General features: G+C 39.4%; 1 protein-coding gene across 4 annotated transcripts in view; it reads right to left on the minus strand.

The window, feature by feature from the left end:
- LOC139442148 (kinesin-like protein KIF26B) overlaps nt 1–19,023 on the minus strand; it is a 318,510-nt gene that overhangs the window by 48,513 nt on the left and 250,974 nt on the right. For all 4 annotated transcript variants that reach the window (XM_071222952.1, XM_071222951.1, XM_071222949.1 and 1 more), the window contains 2 exons: nt 6,164–6,373; nt 794–887 (listed from right to left, as the gene is read on the minus strand). In XM_071222952.1, the coding sequence (XP_071079053.1) occupies nt 794–887; nt 6,164–6,373 (304 nt within the window). The remainder of the gene's footprint in view (nt 1–793; nt 888–6,163; nt 6,374–19,023) is intronic.

The following is a 19,023-nucleotide window of genomic DNA, read 5'->3' on the forward strand; positions in this document are numbered from 1 at the left end:
TACTAAAGAGTCTAACAGTTTCTTGTCAGCCTAGGGTAACGGTATCATTCTTTATCCCCAAATATATCACATCAAATGGCTCATCTCAATAGGCCTTATTGCTTGAGATGTCGTAGAGAATACTTTTATGGCAAGCTCTTTCTCCTTGTATAATGTATATATGCAAATGGTATGCACGGTCAATAGTGATAAAAACTTCACTCTTGGGAGGTACCCATTGTAATATGGATGCAAGAATTTGGCAAGTGAAGATACAAGCCTAGCTGCCTGTACTCCAACCAACGTGCCGCTCATAAAACCCTAATCTTGGGATTTGTTTCATTAGACAAAATTAACAGCTAATTTATTGATTTTAATCTTTAATGATTTAATACCCCTTCCTTTAAACTTTCATCCTCAAAGGGAGCTGACGGTAACACTGCCAGTCTATCCACTCGCAGTGCTCTCCTTTGAAGACTAAATACGGATAGTGCAAACTTGACAATTTAGAGGAAGCATTTGTGTTATTCTTTGCAGGGGGGGGGCAAGCAAGGTAAAGGTTTATACGGTGTTATCCACAATGATGTCCGTGGAAATCCCTTAGCCTGTTATGCCTTTCATACATCGGTGGCATAAAAGTTCAAGCTATCGGATGAAAGCAGGGAGAGTAAGCCAGCGAACGCTTCCTGCCACCGGAATGCGAGGATCAGAGAGCTGTTTTTGTAAATGCTGCACAGCGTGCACTCATTCCTCGAGCACCTGGTCTCACAAACAACACCTAATTTTATCAAGGAAACATTAAAAGTTTTCTTACCAAGCTTTGAGTGGCCAAATGTGAACAGACATCCATCTGCACCATTAACAACTGCTTGAACAATCTCTGCAAGGCTGCTTGAACACACCTCAGCCTGAAACAGTAATATACACACATCTTAGATCGAAATTGATCTGAAATAAAAATACATCAAACTCTCTGTATGTCATAACTTTGGTTACATCTCATAGCAAACGAATGTTGAATTAACCGTCAGTTGTTCTTTATGTGTTATCTTCATTTCTGTACCCCAAACAGCCTTCACAGGAGGCACATAGTGAAAGACGTATGTCAGCTGATGACATGAAACACCTATTTACATGCAATATACAACCACGTTGATTTCATCATGTCAGTTGCTCTAACGCATGTGTATTCAGCTGTGGTATATGGTTTGTATCTGATATATAGATATAATTGCATCTCAAAATTAAAAGTTGTTTTTAGGCAGTTGGATAGGACCACCCAAAGGTACATATCTTTTCATTAGGTACCAGTTCCAAGTGAATGTTCATCTCTATTCCATGCTTTGACATGCATTTTTGCCAAACTGGATGTCAATAACGTAACATTCTCATGTGAATGTGCAATTGTACTCACAAGTTCAAACTAAGGGGAATGCAATTACAGGTGCTTTATTGCATACTGGAAGAGGTTTAAAGGTGGCTACCAATTGAAAACCATGTTACTGAAACTACTCTCAAAGAAATGAACACAAAACGAAATTGACGAGCAATCAACTAGAGCTGAAATGTGCCCATTTGAAAACTGTGATGTACATTTCATGATGATGATGCAAGTTCAGAAGATGAAAACCATTACCAAGCCTGCAACAACCATCAATGCCAAGAATAAATCAGAAACCATTTAACATGTTAGTCAGCTCACATTACTGCATAGTGCCAGACAGTTCCTTAGATAAGAGGGTGTCTATTCCTTGACAGCGCCACAGACATTTTCAAGCCTGTATCGAACATATCAGCTGAAAATGTTATCTAAGATAAGTGATAAGACGAAGGTCATTTACTTTGTTTAAAATGTCTTCTGAGGTAATCATGCAGAATGCATTCCTAAATATTGGTTCAATGAGAACGCAAGTGTGCAACAATAAAATCACTATCTAAGTAATTGTCAGCTTGCATAAACAGACACGCTTGTCAGCCATCAAAGTCACTCATCTGCCATTTTCATGTACATGCTGTATTCTTTGGGTTTCAACCCAACATTGCAACAATTACGTACACCAAAAACTGTCTCAAAGAAACGACAGCTCCATCTCTATTTGTTGTTTTCACTCGAACCTCAACAACAGAATTCATCAGTCATGTTTGCCAGCAAATAATCACTAAGCTCGTATATCAGTCCATGCGCTGAGCTGAGTGAAAACGACTATGGCAAAGGCCAGGTTTCTTGCAGGCTGAAAAGAGAATATTGGAACTATGGGGAAGACCATATTTCTGGCGGAGAAATATTGTGGGAGATTTTCAGTGAGCTGTTGCATACATTTAACCTGACCTCTCCCCATTTTCCCTCATAACCAACTGGGAGGCAATTGCCAGAGAAGAAACCAGTAACCGCTTCACCATATGTTCTTCCCCCCTATGCAATGCCTAGGCAAGAGGGAGGATGAAATGGGGTGGGCGTTGGGGGTTGGGGGTTTGCCAGGGGGAGCAAATAATGAAACTCAGGTAGCAACAACACCCACAAAAATCGAAATCTTTAAACATGAGGCAGATGTCTGTGCTTAAAATCTAACATGAATGCTTAGGTCAGCAATGTCACTGAAGGTAGTGAAACTATTTTCTGATAGAGAGCAGAAATGTTTGTTAATTTTACAGTATGTTTCATAGCATGTCAAGGGTTTCATAGTATATAAAAGGATATTTTGAGGTACTGCATGATATGTATAACAGATTGTTTTGATGAAGTGTCAGAAGTGAAACTATGTGTGATTTCAAGGGTGCTTTGTATGTAATGATGAAGATTGTAGTAACAAATGTCAGAAGTGAAACTGAATGATGTGTCAAAAGTGAAACTGAAGAACATGTCAGAATTGACACTGGAGACATGTCAGGAGTGAAACTGGAGACATGTCAGAAGTGAAACTGGAGACACGTCAGAAGTGAAACTGGGGACACATCAGAAGTGAAACTGGGGACACGTCAGAAGTGAAACTGGGGACACGTCAGAAGTGAAACTGGAGACATGTCAGAAGTGAAACTGGAGACACGTCAGAAGTGAAACTGGAGACATGTCAGAAGTGAAACTGGAGACATGTCAGAAGTGAAACTGGAGACACGTCAGAAGTGAAACTGGAGACATGTCAGAAGTGAAACTGGAGACATGTCAGGAGTGAAACTGGAGACATGTCAGAAGTGAAACTGGAGACATGTCAGAAGTGAAACTGGAGACACGTCAGAAGTGAAACTGGAGACACGTCAGAAGTGAAACTGGAGACACGTCAGAAGTGAAACTGGAGACATGTCAGAAGTGAAACTGGAGACATGTCAGGAGTGAAACTGGAGACACGTCAGAAGTGAAACTGGAGACACGTCAGAAGTGAAACTGGAGACACGTCAGAAGTGAAACTGGAGACACGTCAGAAGTGAAACTGGAGACATGTCAGAAGTGAAACTGGAGACATGTCAGAAGTGAAACTGGAGACATGTCAGAAGTGAAACTGGAGACATGTCAGAAGTGAAACTGGAGACACGTCAGAAGTGAAACTGGAGACATGTCAGAAGTGAAAGTGGAGAACATGTCAGAAGTGAAACTGGAAAACAAATCAGAAGTGAAACTGGAGAACATAGTTTCAGCAGTGAAACTGAATGATGAGGCACAACTGAAACTGGGAAACATGTCAGAAGTGAAACTGGAGGACATGTCAGAAGTGAAGTGTGAGAAGTAGAAATGTAAGAAGTGCCACAGGTCTGTCAGACTGGTAGAAACTATTACTTATTCACCTGCACTGCCCCGAGCAGGTAATGGGATCACAGGAGCAGTGCTGCTTTGGAATGATTAAGTGATGACCAAGACATAGGCTATATATGGTCATCACACAAACTAAAGCCAAGAAACCAATTAATTAATAATTTACACAAGGCTGGGTTCCTTCTGTACTGAAGACTGCTCCCAATAGTCAGCTCTCATTACCTCAAATATAAATATCTCACAGTAAACCAATGGTCCACATCTCCTGAATATAGATACCAATTATCCTCAAAGATACACCAAGTTCATCTCCAGGCAATGTCAATGGGTCATATAGTGATTTATACCATTTTTATTTCAAAGTTCATTTTCTGTACAAGATCATACTTTTATCACTACATTACTTACTCAAAGACATTCTTTAACTTTTGAAAAAGTACACCCTTATCTCAAGAATGTTCTTCCTTTTTTTAGATTATTTGCATGGAAGCAAAGTTGATCTGGATGTTAGAAAATAAGGATGTGTATTTGACTTTTAAATGGACTCTGTGTGTCTGAAATCTTTGGGACCGCCTCCGTGGTCTTGTGGTAGAGCGTCCAACCGGAGAGCAGAAGGTCCGGGGTTCGATCCCCGGCTGCATCATACCAAAAGACGTTAAAAGATGGTACTTGTTGTTACCCTGTCTGGCGCTCTGCATTAAGCGGCTACAACAAGGACTGGTCGACTTGGAGTCAGTATACTGTGTCTGAGTAAGGTATTCATGTTGAACTGTGCTATGGTATCTCAGTGGGCTAGCACTATAAATCGTCATCAGTCCGGACTAGTACAAGCAGCTAAACACACATGTGCATGCACGTTGCCATATAAGTGCAATAGTCTTGGCTGCGATGTTGAACCCCATTTCACCTCACCTGAAATCTTTGATTATCTCTATGTTTTAATCTCATAAACTTTGAGATTGAACAGTCTTTTATCAACATCAGTGAAAGGATACCTTTCACTAAGACACTGACCTCAACACATGACACTGACCTCAAAACATGACACTGCCTTCAGTGAGTAACATACCCAATGTTGGTCAAGAAAGGAATGGATTTGCCAAAAGGGGATATCATGAAGTGTTTATATGCATTTGAACACACTGAAAGCATGTTATCCATCCGACCATACACACTGAGCCTCAGGTATAGGAGTAATCGATCAGGCACAAGAATGTCTGTCACATTCTTGGCCCCATTGTGTTGTCATATCATATGCCAAGTTGCCTCATCCCCTCAACACTTTTCTCAACACATAACAAACGAAAAAAGGGTAGTTCTCAGTGAGAGTGTCAAAAGGGGAGATAATGCCAGACCCGATACACATATCATGCCTAACTACATCCCAGCAACTAGGGGGAAACCAGTGGCACAAGATTCGATGTTACCAAAAACAGACACTCTCTCAACAGCTCTTGCAGAAAACTGGGTTAATATGGGTGAAAATGAATGTTTAACAAGCAGAAAAATATCCCCCTGAGCTGATAGGTGACTAATATGTCAGTGTTAGAAGGTGAAAGCAGTCTTCCAAGGTACGCAATTTTTTGTTTGTTTGTTTGCTGTTTAACGCCGCACTCAGCAATATTCCGGCTATATGTAAAATAATTGAGTTTGGACCAGTGATTGACATCATGAGAACCAATCCATGCAATTGGGATCGATGACATGTATCAACCAAGTACGAGCCTGACCACCCTATCCCGTTAGTCACCTTTTACGACAGGCATAGTCACCTTTTACGGCAAGTATGGGTTGCTGACGACCTATTCTACCCCGGAATCTTCACGGGTCAGGTACACAAGTTGTAAGGGTAGCAATTCATGCTGAATCAGGGCTTTGATGTTATGAAGTAATACTGAATCCTTTTTTGTGTCCTTTTGGTATGAAAAATGGTTGGAATTTTAGATCGACCCTCATTCATGTGTAAAACTATAATTCATGCCTACCCTTACTATACTGAACAAAACAAGTTAGGGATCATAAATAGTTTCGGGATATTTTTCATAGTGAAGACTGAGCACACAATTTCCTACAAATATATTCATGATCCCTAACTTTGTTTGTTCAGTATATGTACATGCGGTCAAATCAGGATTCATAGATTGAAATTCTGGTAAATGATAGTTATCAGAATCAGTCGCGGGCGTTATGGTACCATGGTAACAAATGATCATTATGCATCACTTTGGTATAAAAATGCAGGTTGAACTCCCTGGGGAGAGTACAACTAAAACTACTTTCCTACGAGTTAAAGAAGATTTCCATGGGACTTTACAAGGTTGGAGTCTTACATTTAGTAGTTGCAGACATGGAAAAAGAATTCATTGTGCACAAGAGTGTTTGATGAATAAAACATGAAGAAGTGTCAATTATACAAAGACGAGTGAGATCTCTGCTTACCAGTGAGTCGTCTGGTGAGAAGATGGCATCGAATGCAAACATTTTAGGGGCAGTTACTCCCCCTCGCCTGCTTGCGGCAGTTGAGTAACCACTGGCGGACGGGTCATAAACGGTCACTTGCTTCTTCCGAGGGTCAATGTTGAGGAAGGAGTGGGCCTGTTCTCCTTGGGTTGAGGTTGATGGTGAACATATTTTCAGCATCACTTTAACCTGAAAAAATATCAAATATTTTCATCATAAAAAACATTGTAATGGCTCCAGTTATTCTGTAAATGATATCATTTTCTGTACTGACTGTAACAAGGGAGAATTTAGGTTCAGGAGAAATGGGATTAATGTTGTGTTCAAGATTATTGCACTTATATAGTGACGTGCAGGTGTGTGCAAACCCACTGAGTTATCATAGCCCAAGTTCAAAAAGGATACCCCACTCAGACACAGTCTATACCAACTCCCAGCTCTATAGTCCTTGTTTTATCCCCTTAATCCCAAGCAACATGCAGGGCAAGAAAAAGTACTATCGTTTAATGTCTTTTGGTATGATGTGACCGGGGATCAAACCACAACCTTCCACTTTCTTTGCAGACGCTCTATCCCTATAGCACGGAGGCAGTCTGAGAAGTTTCATTAACTGTAACAAATCTCCAATCTGCCCTGACCTGATGACCATGTTTCTCATAGAGATGCTAATTGAAGTAAATTCTAGTTAACAATTCACATACACCAAAGGTCCACAGGAAGTGAGTGTGTATGCATATATTTCTCCATTTAACAGTTGTGCAGCACTTTCAGGAATTACCTCCCCTAAATTTATTCATATTTTACAAGGGGGCACGGGTGGCCCAGTCGTCTGAGGCGCCGCGATTCGATGTGCAGAGTTGCGTTTCTTGGGCACACCAGAAACCTATGATTGTGGGTTCGAATCCCGGTTCACCCGGATTATGTTTCTAGGTTTGTCAGCACCATACCCATGCTCGTGGGTTTCACCAAAGTGGTAAACGTCTGAGACCCGCATCGTTTCGGGCTTTCCTCCGACATTAAGCTGATACGCCACGATATAAATGAAATACAGTTAAAAGCAGCGTTAAACCCAAATCACTCACTCACTCATATTTCACAAAGAGTAAAGGCAGTTGAGTAGCCCAGTGGTTAAAGTGTTTGTTTGTCAAGCCAAAAGCACAGGTTTGATTCTCTCCATAGGTACAATAAAGTCCATTTCTGGTGTCACCCACGATGATATTACAGAAATATTTCTAAAATCATGTGAAACCATACTCACTCAAAAATTGTACATATGTCAGCCAAAAAAGGCAAAATTTGTGAAGTCCATTTTATTTATCATCTCTATCTCTGATATACAGGAAACACAACTCATCTTAGGCACAATCAAGCTTGTAGCTATGCAGAGTGTTTGTTAAAAGGTTTTGTTTTTCACATAACAACATATATTAAAACACAATAAAAAACATGACCATGAACAGAATACTTCAGCACAAACAGCAATTTGAGAATAATTAAGTACTTCAAAGTCATAAATGTAAATAAATAGTATATATTCATCATTATGATAGTTTTGTCAGAATGTAAACAAGTTTGTTTGGGCCCTAGATGCAGTGTTTCTTTCTAGTTTATTGGCAAAATGTCCTTGAGAGATTACCACAAATCTAAATTACTTGAGATTGAGAAATACATCAACTGCATAAACCCATTTCTTAACAAATGTCATCATGAACAAAGAAAAGAAACAGTAACATTCCATTATTCAAGCTACAATTAAATTTTATTGCTTTGAGAATGGCTAATAAAAAGTTATCAACAGTATCAAGTTCAATTTAATCACTTAAAATTTGTTCAGTTCATGATCATTTTTAATCCCGCTTGACAAATGCTCTTAGTTTGAATGTTTCAAATGAAAAGTTTAACTCAAAAACAAAACTCGATCCATTAATGAATTAAACAGAATCCCATGCTGCTTTTCAGAGTGGCCTAGTACCTTATGGCATTATCAAATAACACTGAAGAATTCATTAAAATATATTCCAATTCTTGGCTCTATGATTTCTATTGAATGCATGCAGCATTCTAGGACAGCAATCGGTGATACACAAATTTGATTTGGGATTTAGGGATTTAGGGAAATATCCTGATAGTCCCATAAGATGTCCATGAACATCACTGAAAGACACAAAAATATACATCATCTCCAGCTTAAGTAATAAGCCCACTTTCTGCTATATCAAAAGACATTTTTGAGCTTATTACCAAATGATCGGCGCTATGCTGGCTACCAATCATGTATCCTTGAGGCCACAAGGGCAACTGGTGCCCCATTGCAGCGCCAAACAAATATATACACTATCGGTAATTTGGTAATCTTTGCCATAATCTGCAATAAAGTAGAAAATTAAAGGGATCAGAGAAACTGCCTATAGGAGCTGATGTCTAAATCCCAAAGGAATGTGATGTATTAGAGCTTATTTATATGACGGATGGTGACAGAATATGAGCAGATTGACACATAGAAAATCAATAATAGTTATCGATTGACTCTCCTCAGCCATTTAATCAGAGCCTCAAAGTGTACGAGGACAAGACATTACGCACTGACTCCCATCTGTATTCTGTTGTAGCCCTTCACAGTAACTTGCCCTGACAGGATTTTACTACAGTCTGTGAAAAGGAATGCGAATTTGTGAACCATTTGTTTCAATTTGTGCTGCTTACAGAAGCTGGGAATGGGTTTTGGCCATTTGTGATACTAATTTGCCAACGCAGTTCCCCAACTTCATTGAATGTTCAGTACTGAAGAAGCCTAACTGTCCTGACCTGTTACAGTTCTTTGATGATAATTTAATATTACCAATTGAATTATGCATTGAAATACGAACACAAGTGCTAATCTCCTTTGACGATATGACTGTCCCCAAATCACATTTCAGATTTAAATTTTTGACAATCACAACAATTCCTACTTTTCTACCTTTATTGGGCACTTGAATAATAGATGTACTAAATCGAGCATAACTCAGGATCAACTTTCAAGCCACAACCAGATATGCTACAGACTGATGGCAAATTCCACTGTATCAACAATTGTTATGAACCTAAACAGTGGAGGGCAATTTTCGTGTTTGCCTGATTAAATCCAATCTGGTCGCTGTGTCTCCACAAGCAGGATTCGCCTCATCTAGCTAGGATCGTTTTTGCTGGCATATCCTTTCTGCAGTTGGCCAGAGGCATGAAATATTTATCAGCACTATCATCTCTCTCAATTGTGTCAAGTCCTTTTGATTTATAACTCAGATTAATAGTATCAGACACTTTGCAAATCTGATTAAGTATATTTCATCTGTAAGGTCGTATATGTCACAGCTATTTAACCGTTATGGTGGGACTTTTACTAAGCCAAGTTATGATTCCTTAGCTTCATTAGATGTTCATCCTCAGTCTTGTCCCAAGCTTTCACCATAATATTGGCAGGCAAGGCCATAAAACACCTCCCTCCTCTGGGCTTGGTGAAATGACTCCCCAGGGGCTGACAGTAACTCATTTTGCTTCATAAAATGTACTTTTTAGTTTGCTAGAAAATTAGTCTCAGCTGAGAACTGTTCCATTTCAAACATACTACCTACAACAGCTGACATGATAGTCATCCTACATATGAAAAACACTTGTTAGGAAATTACTATCTGCCAAGTTGTGATGGGTCGACATAGTAAACTGCTGTTTTCTTGTTATACAAATGAGTATTTTAGGTGAATCATCTCCCGAAACTGGTTAAGCACCTCTGTCTGGGGGTTATAACCTTAATTTCACTTGTCATAACGGTATGCCAAACATTTACTTTTTCGTATGTGTATCATTAACTCTTTCACGATAGTCATCTGGTAAAATAGTGTCTTGCCTTGAGGATAAAATCTTACACTGTATGTGAAACTATTCTCATTAAGGAGTACAGCTTTGGTCTTAAAAAAAGGAGAGTTGGAAATTACGAGTGTTTTGGGGATATTACTGTTCAAGGAAAAGAATATTAATCGGGGTGATTTTACATTTTTAATTCTTAAATAAGAGTGAGTGAGTGAGTTGGGTTATTTAACGCCGCTTTTAACAGTATTCCAGTTATATCACGACGTGTCAGCTTAATGTCGGAGGAAAGCCCCAAGTGATGCAGGTCACTTCGGTGAAACCCACGAGCATGGGTATGGTGCTGACAAACATAGAAACATAATCGGGGCGAACCGGGATTCGAACCCACAATCATAGGTTTCTGGCGTGCCCAAGGGACGCAACTCTGCATAGCGAAATGCAGCGCCTTCGACGACTGGGTCCTCCGTGCCCCCCCTTAATAAGATCAATGGCAGAGAACTTTGAGTCTTAATTTTAACACTGAAAATGTCATTATTATAACAAGGATATAACACAAAATGTAAAAACAAAACATACTGAAAGCTGACATATTTTCCACTAGGTATGCTGTAATCAGTAATATAATTGGCTTTGCCTTAAAACTATTTTCATAAATGTATTGTACTCATAGAGCTGTTCTGTAGCGGAATGCCACACCAGTCAAATAATGCTGCAGTTGTGCTACAGTCACAACTTCAATGGAGTTGCTCTAACCAAAGCCCCTGGCCTACATCCCATGATGTTGATCATTTGTATGATCACTGCACTATCAAAATGAAGATGATCCAACAATATGCTCATTTTGTGCGAAACTTTGATCGGAAATCTAAATGAAACAAAGCCACATTAAATTGCCCCAAACTTTCATAAATGCTTGGTTTCCTCTTGAACAAACTAGCACGGAATGTGATACTTTTATGATCCTTTCATGTTAAAGACTGAGACATGGTAAAGAACAGTACTTCATCCATGAACACATCACCCTATTACAGACCAACAATAAGGTAATTTCAATCTAATAACAAACTGTGTCATCTTTTATTCTGTAATAGCAAACTGGACAATTAGAAAATAATCCGTTTAAAAGCGTGCATTCCATCACCAGCCTGACATGCAGCAACTGGTTCTTACTTTCAATACATTATGGAAGCAATCAAACCATCGTGAGGATGGCATGAGCCCATGGTTGGTGGTCGGGCGTACATTAATACAGAGTTTGAGAGCCTAATCTCTTTAATGCACTGCAATCGCATTGTACACGGAGTCCTCCGTTATTCTCTGTTTCTCAATACAGCGTCGTGGCTAAATCATGTTTCGCGTGGAATCTATTTACATTCAACCTCGAGAGCCAGGCTAGGGGAAAATCTAATTTTCAACTTCACTGCTAGGAAAGAAAACTGTTTTGATGATTGGGAACCCTCTGACAGAGGACCGAATTCAGCCATCAGTGGTACTGACAATGCTATTACTGGGCAACTGTTAAACCTCACAACTATTCATCAGAGTCTCTGGCTAGGGGGATGGGAGTGACAGCCCATCTTGTAAGGGGAATAGTGTCCAGCCCCAGCTTTATCCCTGACCAGCCACCTGAACAGGACAACCTGCATGGCTAGGTTGTATGTTGTAATCTGCGATTAATGACCACCTTGCTCAACCAGATTGACCATTTTGATCGGGAATGAGATTTCATCGTCTAGTTACTTCTTTGTGGTTTGAACAGACGTTGCTGATGATCCCCATACTACAGAAGGTGTCGATGATCACTTTACAGTAGACACTGCTGCCAGGGGCTACACCATACACAACACTTAACCCCATTCCCGGGTTGAAGATACTAGTCCCAGCTTTGTTGATGCTGGACTCGAGAAATCAATTCCCTTAAATCCAAAAACGCTACTGGCGTCACTTCACCCAAATCCCACACAATACAGAGTAAAAATCCTTCATCTAAATCATATCACACAATAGGAAACATCATCTACACTTCAGTCTATAACTTATAGTGATCACAATCACAGATCACAAATCACCGATCACAAATCACAGATCTTGTAGCTATACATTGATTCATGTAAGTCCCAGACAATACAGAGCATAAATCCCTTCACCTAACCCCCAACATGGCACTGTAGGGACCTTCATTTAAACCTTGTATCGCAGAAATCCCAGATCTTGTAGATATGCATCGATTCACCTAAATCCCACATCAGTAGTCAGTACAACACTGAGACACTTCAACCAAATCCCAGGTTTGTAGTTGCCTTAATCCAAGGTTTATAGACATTAAAATCCTAGGTTTATGGACACTTAACTGTTGACATTATACTTCTGCCCTAGCGAACCTTCAATAAACCACAGTGATCACCTAAATCCCAGTTTAAAGATACCACACCAAGGACAACAGAATAGCCAAATCCCACATGGTAATAAACAGTACACATTGTGTGAAATAAAACGCCTGCACAGTTGTCCATGGCTACTTTCATTTCTATCTGGCTAGTGCAGATAAAGTCTAGGAAGCCGCCTGGCTAGCTTTTTTCAATCTGGTGTTATACAAAAACAGTTGTATCTCATGTTATTTACGTGTCACAAACCTGTTGATATTGATTCAGACTGCAGTTCTAACCTTGTTGAAAATAATATTTTCATCTGCTACAAAAAAAATGCTACAAAAAATTTCTTATTATTTTCTAGGGTAAAAAAAACCTGGCTACATACATCTGAAATTGGCTATTAAAATTTTATCTGACTAGCCTGGCTGGCAAGACAAACAAAAAATGTGTCACACGCTGTCTTAATAATAAACATCAGTACCATAATACAGTCTTTAGTGTTCAATGTGCCCCACATCCACCATGGTTAGTAGTCATCAAGTATTAGAAATACTGTCAATACACTACTGCCATCAAATCTTACAACTGAAATAAACCATATTGTTTATATCCCATGTATGTGTAAAGGATCCAATTACTGCTCTTCTTGGCTGACAGAGAACAAGATCACACATCTGACTCTACAACTGTCTGGGCCATTAAGAAAGGTTTTACAAACATAAAACACTGACTAACCATAGTCACAGTGTTAACGTTGCTTTGCGTAAATAAATACAGTAGGTCGTAAGAGCTATGACTTTTATTCCGGTATTTTCAAAGAAACTTAAAATAGTTGTAGCATTAAGATTCCGTTTCGGTACATAAGGTTGAGTATTCTGGAGAGATATCTAAGAGCTATATGAATGTCATAACTTCAATACTCTCAAACAGACTTAAAATAGATGTTGCATTAATTTTCCTTTTTGGAACGAGGTTGAGTGCTCTGAAGAGGTATCTTACAGCTATATGAATGTCACAACTTCAATACTTTCAAACAAACATAACAAGGTTGAGGAGTCTTATGTAAGGGATCATAGAGGAACAAGACTGTCATTACGCCATAGCCATTAAACAGACCTATAGTGGTTGTAGCGTTAAGCCCCCTTTGTGGAGCTAGGTTCAGAGTTCTGAAAAGGGATCACACAGCTAAATACTTTAAAACAGGTTGACAATAGTTATTTTTTTAAGATCATTTTTAGAACAAGGTACAGTTTCTATTCAATAAAGGGATCTTAAGTTATAGCTGCCAATATGTCCGTACTTAAACAGATTTACATTAAATCCGATCTGTGGAACAATGCTCAGGCCCTTATCGATGGCTGCTACAAAGATTATGTTTGAATGCTGTCGAAAATACATCACTCAGAAATGATATCAAGGATTGTCTGAGGCATCAACCTTTTAACATAAAGGAAAATATCTGCTCTGAGGGTGTACTTAGAATAACACTACTTTAATATCTCATCATATGTTAGCTTCAGTCATATTTACATGAGCTTCCTGCTGAGATCTGAAAGTTAAATCTTTAATGATTTAAACATCACATGAAATTTCAATTTCACTGCTGTCGCCAAGACTCAGTAATCCCTACAAATGTTCTTTTCCTGAAATGGCCGGGGGGACAAATGAACATAATCACATGATAATTGTCAACTTAAAACTGGAAGAGGCAAATTGGCCCCAGACCACGCATACTAAACAGATCACAAGTCGAGAATGGTTCAAGAATGGTTTGGTAACTGTTTTAGCCTTGGAGGACTGCTTCAATGAACTCACAAAGCAAATCAGGCCTATCTTAGAATTGTTTCTGACAAATTAATTGTCCCCAAGGGCTGCTATTCCATGCCCTTAGACATTGAGCCCAGTGAGTGTGGCTCTCTTCAGAACTCATTGCTCTCCCAGAGTTCCTTATTCTGGACGAAGAAGTCGCAAGGGCTTTCACGATAATCTTTTCATGACTCTTGCATTCCAAAAGTGCCTTTTGCTGATGTTAATTAAGGGGCTTTGGTGATACTGAAAGCTCCAAAGACTGATGAAAGTGTCATAGCAAACCTGAGTCACATTTCAACCAAAATAATATAAATTACTCAAGACAACAAGTCTGTGTTACTCAGTCAATCCTACCACCGAAATGGTGTTACAGAACTCATTGAGTTCTACAGGGAACCTGATGACTTCTCCATTCATTTGCTCTCAACAGTATGCTCACATCTATCATTTTTGCCTGATGGAACAATGGTGTGTGTTCAAAGAGGAAGTTCAACATTATTGTTTGTGTACCCACGAGAGCCATCCACAACATACTTCTTAAGATGACGAATTAGGCCGTTTTTTGGACCCAAATGGGAATAAAAGACTACAAACAATACGGTTTTCCATTACAAATTGTGAATTAGAATTCACGGTTTGAATATTTGCAGGAGATGTACAAGTAGATCAGTCTCATACACTCAGGAGAACAATTACTGACTGTCCAGTTTGCAAAGATGTGTTTAACAGTTTTTGATTTAAGTTTGTGAATAGTTTTGGAAGTGATTATTCATGTATGCAAGTCACTTCTAATCCATAATCTGACCATTCCAACATAGACAAATATATAATCAATGTCATCACCATCATGATAATCATGATAATGATTATCATCATCATCATTTGTGGAGTGTGATTTGTCCCCTATTCCACTCCAGATATTATCGGACCATTCCACCAGAAAAATCCATATCATCATCATCATCATCATCATCAACATCATCATCAATGTTTAGCATGATTTGTCCACTTTATCACTGCAGACATAATCTGACATTCCACTACGGACAATTAGATAATTAAGTTTATGTCCCAGTCATTAATTAATCTGGGTTGTTTGATGGAGTTAATTCTCACAGCTTATCAATATGTCATGCAATGCTGACTTATTGAATATTGTTTGTAGTGCATGTCATGAACTGAGCACCACATGCAATGTACAGGTCTCGAGGGACACACCTTAGCATAGCTTAACAGGATGCTCGCTATCTCACCTGTATCAGGTGCGATAGGCTTACCTGTGCATGACACGTCAAACTGTAGCTCTGCCTATAGCTTGTATCAAACAAATCACAGATCATACTGTGAAATGATCTATAGCAGGGTAACTTTGATATCGTTAGAATCTTTTCCATGATTGTGCATAGTTCAAAAGTATGACGTATGTTAAGTGCCCATTTGGCCAATTAGAAATACCAAATTATAAAGTTGTCGAAATTATCAGACCCTTTCAATCGGCTGACATCATTTTTTTCATCTCACACTTCCAAATTTTAAATTTTTTGACATGATCAAAAGAATTGGACAAATTCGTACAAAAATTGTGATTTTTTCATTTCCATTTCATAATTCTGCTTTTCCGTAAGTGAAAGAAATAATTTTTCCCATGTGTGTGATATTTTATCCATACTCAATACCCATATATACATCCTTTATCTAATAACATATTAACTTTTGCAATAAAGAAAACAAATATAACATATTTTGGTCATGATGCTGCTTCAGCTGCATTACTTTCATTGGATCAGTGGGGCTGCCCAATCCATTACAAATCGACCACATGTCTTTGTTTCAATAACCCCTGGGCATGCTCTTATTCCAATTTTCACACTAGCAGAGGTTTGACCTACAAACCTAGATAACACAGTGCAACATATATAAATGTAATAATCATAGAGAAAAATCCTATTAATACAAGTGCAGTTTATCTTATTCACAGTAACAACATTCCGTAAAAGTCTTTGATGTAAATTGGAGCAATTTTGAATAATCATTCGGCTGAAATAGGTGAGTGCTTTTCGCAATGGCACTTTGAAGGAAAGGGACAGGCGATTTACTGGACAAGGCTTCTTTGCCCGAGGAAATGTTTCAGACCAAGCTTATTGAATCTAGCCACTCTGTGGTGTTTTTCCAGGAAGGTGTATGTAACGGAACCACTAGATTTAGCATCAATGTCTACACAGCTCAACAAGCCTGCTAAGAGGACTAGTTTTTGTTCTCATGAAATTATTAGTTTTGACATGAAAACACTGGCGGCATCCTGGGGCATGACAGCGGTGGACCTTCAGACCCAGACTACCAATTATGTCTCATCAGGGTTGGAACTGGCTCTGCTGGACCCCGATGACCAAAGCTGTATCGCCTGTGGGGAACTGTTGGTGCTTATAGGGACTTCAGTGCCAGAGAGATGGAATCGGCTAGTCCTTCTGGCATCAGCTCTTCTTAGATGTAAACTTCTCAAAGGTTATTGCTGCCAGTTTCACCATCATCTTGTATCAGTGTTCCGCTTTGAATCCCTTTGTCAACCAACTTTGTCTATAGCCTGGTAAGGTAATTGGGCAAGGACGACATTACATGAATATTTGATCTTGAGGGCTCTTTGCTACAATTTTCTGGACAGACATGCAATGATTATGTTGCATCAATGTATCTATATCGTAATGGCCATAATTGCTTAAATATAGGATCTCCATTATTCTGGAGCCACTGTTGGGTTAAAGATGTAGATATGGTGCCAATTAGGATTAATTTGGTAATTATGCTGATCATCAGATTGGCTGTTGTTGGAATCATCCCAAGTAGTCCTTTGGTCTTTTCCTTGTTCCATTAACCATTCTTTCTTGCCCAATTAGTGCAAGATTTGCTTGATAAGGATGAGAGTTGCATTTAATCGTTGATGTAGTCGTTGATTTTATGGGACAAAAAAACTGAAACACCCTTAAATGAGTTTTTTTGCATTGGTGATTCCAAGCCAATTAATAAATTAGACAAGTGAAATGGACTTGGTGCCACTGGAAAGAGCTATCCATAGTAAAACGCTCTCTACCCTGACCACAAACTTATTTCCTACCAATCAAAGCTCTCAATGCTACTGTCAAACCAGCTCGACAGGCGAGTAGCATAACAACACCCCAAAATAAAACTTGCCATATCTATTGCGTATCTGTTGCGTAACATTTAAATTATGTATGACATCCATAAATCCTCAGCTTGCTCAATATCAAAACTTTCAGTAGTTTATTTACCTCAAAAAGAAAATATCGCGAGTTCATAACGTTTCGGCCAAACTTCGCAGCACACAACTACCAGAAAAGGCCATTGTTGACTTTTGGCACTTCTTGGTACCATCCCACATCCCAGGCCAGCCCAAGACTGCCATCACCTTTGAAAACATCTTCACTCATCATCTACCAAAGAACCAATCCATCTCAAGAATCAAAACTGCCAATGGCCTGAACTGCATCCCCATCTCATTACACCCCTCCACCCACACCTGCTACCCAAACAAAAACAAACCATTAAACCATCCATCCAACTCCAAAACTCCACCTCAACCCATCCTCCCTACCATCACGGCCTCTCTGTATCTAACTTAGTGTCATTATACACACACCTATCCCTCCACTCCTACCTTCCACCCAAACAATAACAAACCATCAAACCATCCCCCAACTCCAAAACTCCACCTCAACCCATCCTCCCTACCATCATCCCATATAAACAGTTCCACGGCCTCTCTGTATCTAACTTAGTGTCATTATACACACACCCATCCCTCCACTCCTACCTGCCACCCAAACAATAACAAACCGTCAAACCATCCACCCAGCTCAAGACCATCCAAATGCACCCCCACTCAAAAACTCCACCTCAACCCATCTCCTCTGAACCATCATTCAATCCAAACCAGTTCCACAGCCTATCCATATCGGTTTACTTCACCTAATAAGCAGCTGGAAAAGTGAAATATTTTAAAACAAGAATTTGGGTCTGTTCCTCAATGTAGCACTATAGAGGGGTCTGCCTGCCCAGCTTAACTTCAATTATATCACTATTCTTTGATGACGACCCCCCTTGTTAGTGTTTCGCACACTACAGCGACCTCATCAATATCATTCTGCTGTCTCTCACCAGGAACACATCACTATTACCTTCCACTCACATCTTCCATCTCCTTGTTTAGCCAACTCTGCCAAACACCATTAACATGCAAACTATTAAGTTAAAAAATATGTAAATTTCAAACACACCTAACACCATCTGGGGAAAGTTGAAAGAAGGCAATTAACAGCTTGAAAACAAATTTTTAAGGTTCAAGAATACCTGGCAGCTCTGTCTGACTTCAGGTCAGCTGTAGAAAATGAACAGTGTCATGGTGGTCATATCCTGTAACAAAAGACTTTCTCAGGAACACCTCAGGTAGCCCAGTGGTAAGTGTGTTTGCTAGTCATCTAGGAGAACTGGTATTCGGTTCTCCATACAGTTTTTTGTTTTTTCTTAAATGTCGCACTCAGCAATATTCCAGCTTTATGACAACAGTCTAAATAATCAAGTCTAGACCAGACAATCCAGTGATTGATATCATGAGCATCGATCCACACAATTGAGATATGATGACATGCATCAACCAAGTCAGCGAGCCTGACCACCAGATCCTGTTAGTCGCCTCTTACGACAAACAGAGCCTCTTTGTACAGCAAGCATGGGTTGCTGAAGACCTATTCTACCTATTCTACCCCGGATAATAACATTTACACACAGACCTATACATAC

The sequence above is a fragment of the Haliotis cracherodii genome, unplaced genomic scaffold, assembly GCF_022045235.1.
Source record: "Haliotis cracherodii isolate W230 unplaced genomic scaffold, xgHalCrac1.p SCAF_5, whole genome shotgun sequence".
Lineage (NCBI taxonomy): Eukaryota > Metazoa > Mollusca > Gastropoda > Lepetellida > Haliotidae > Haliotis > Haliotis cracherodii.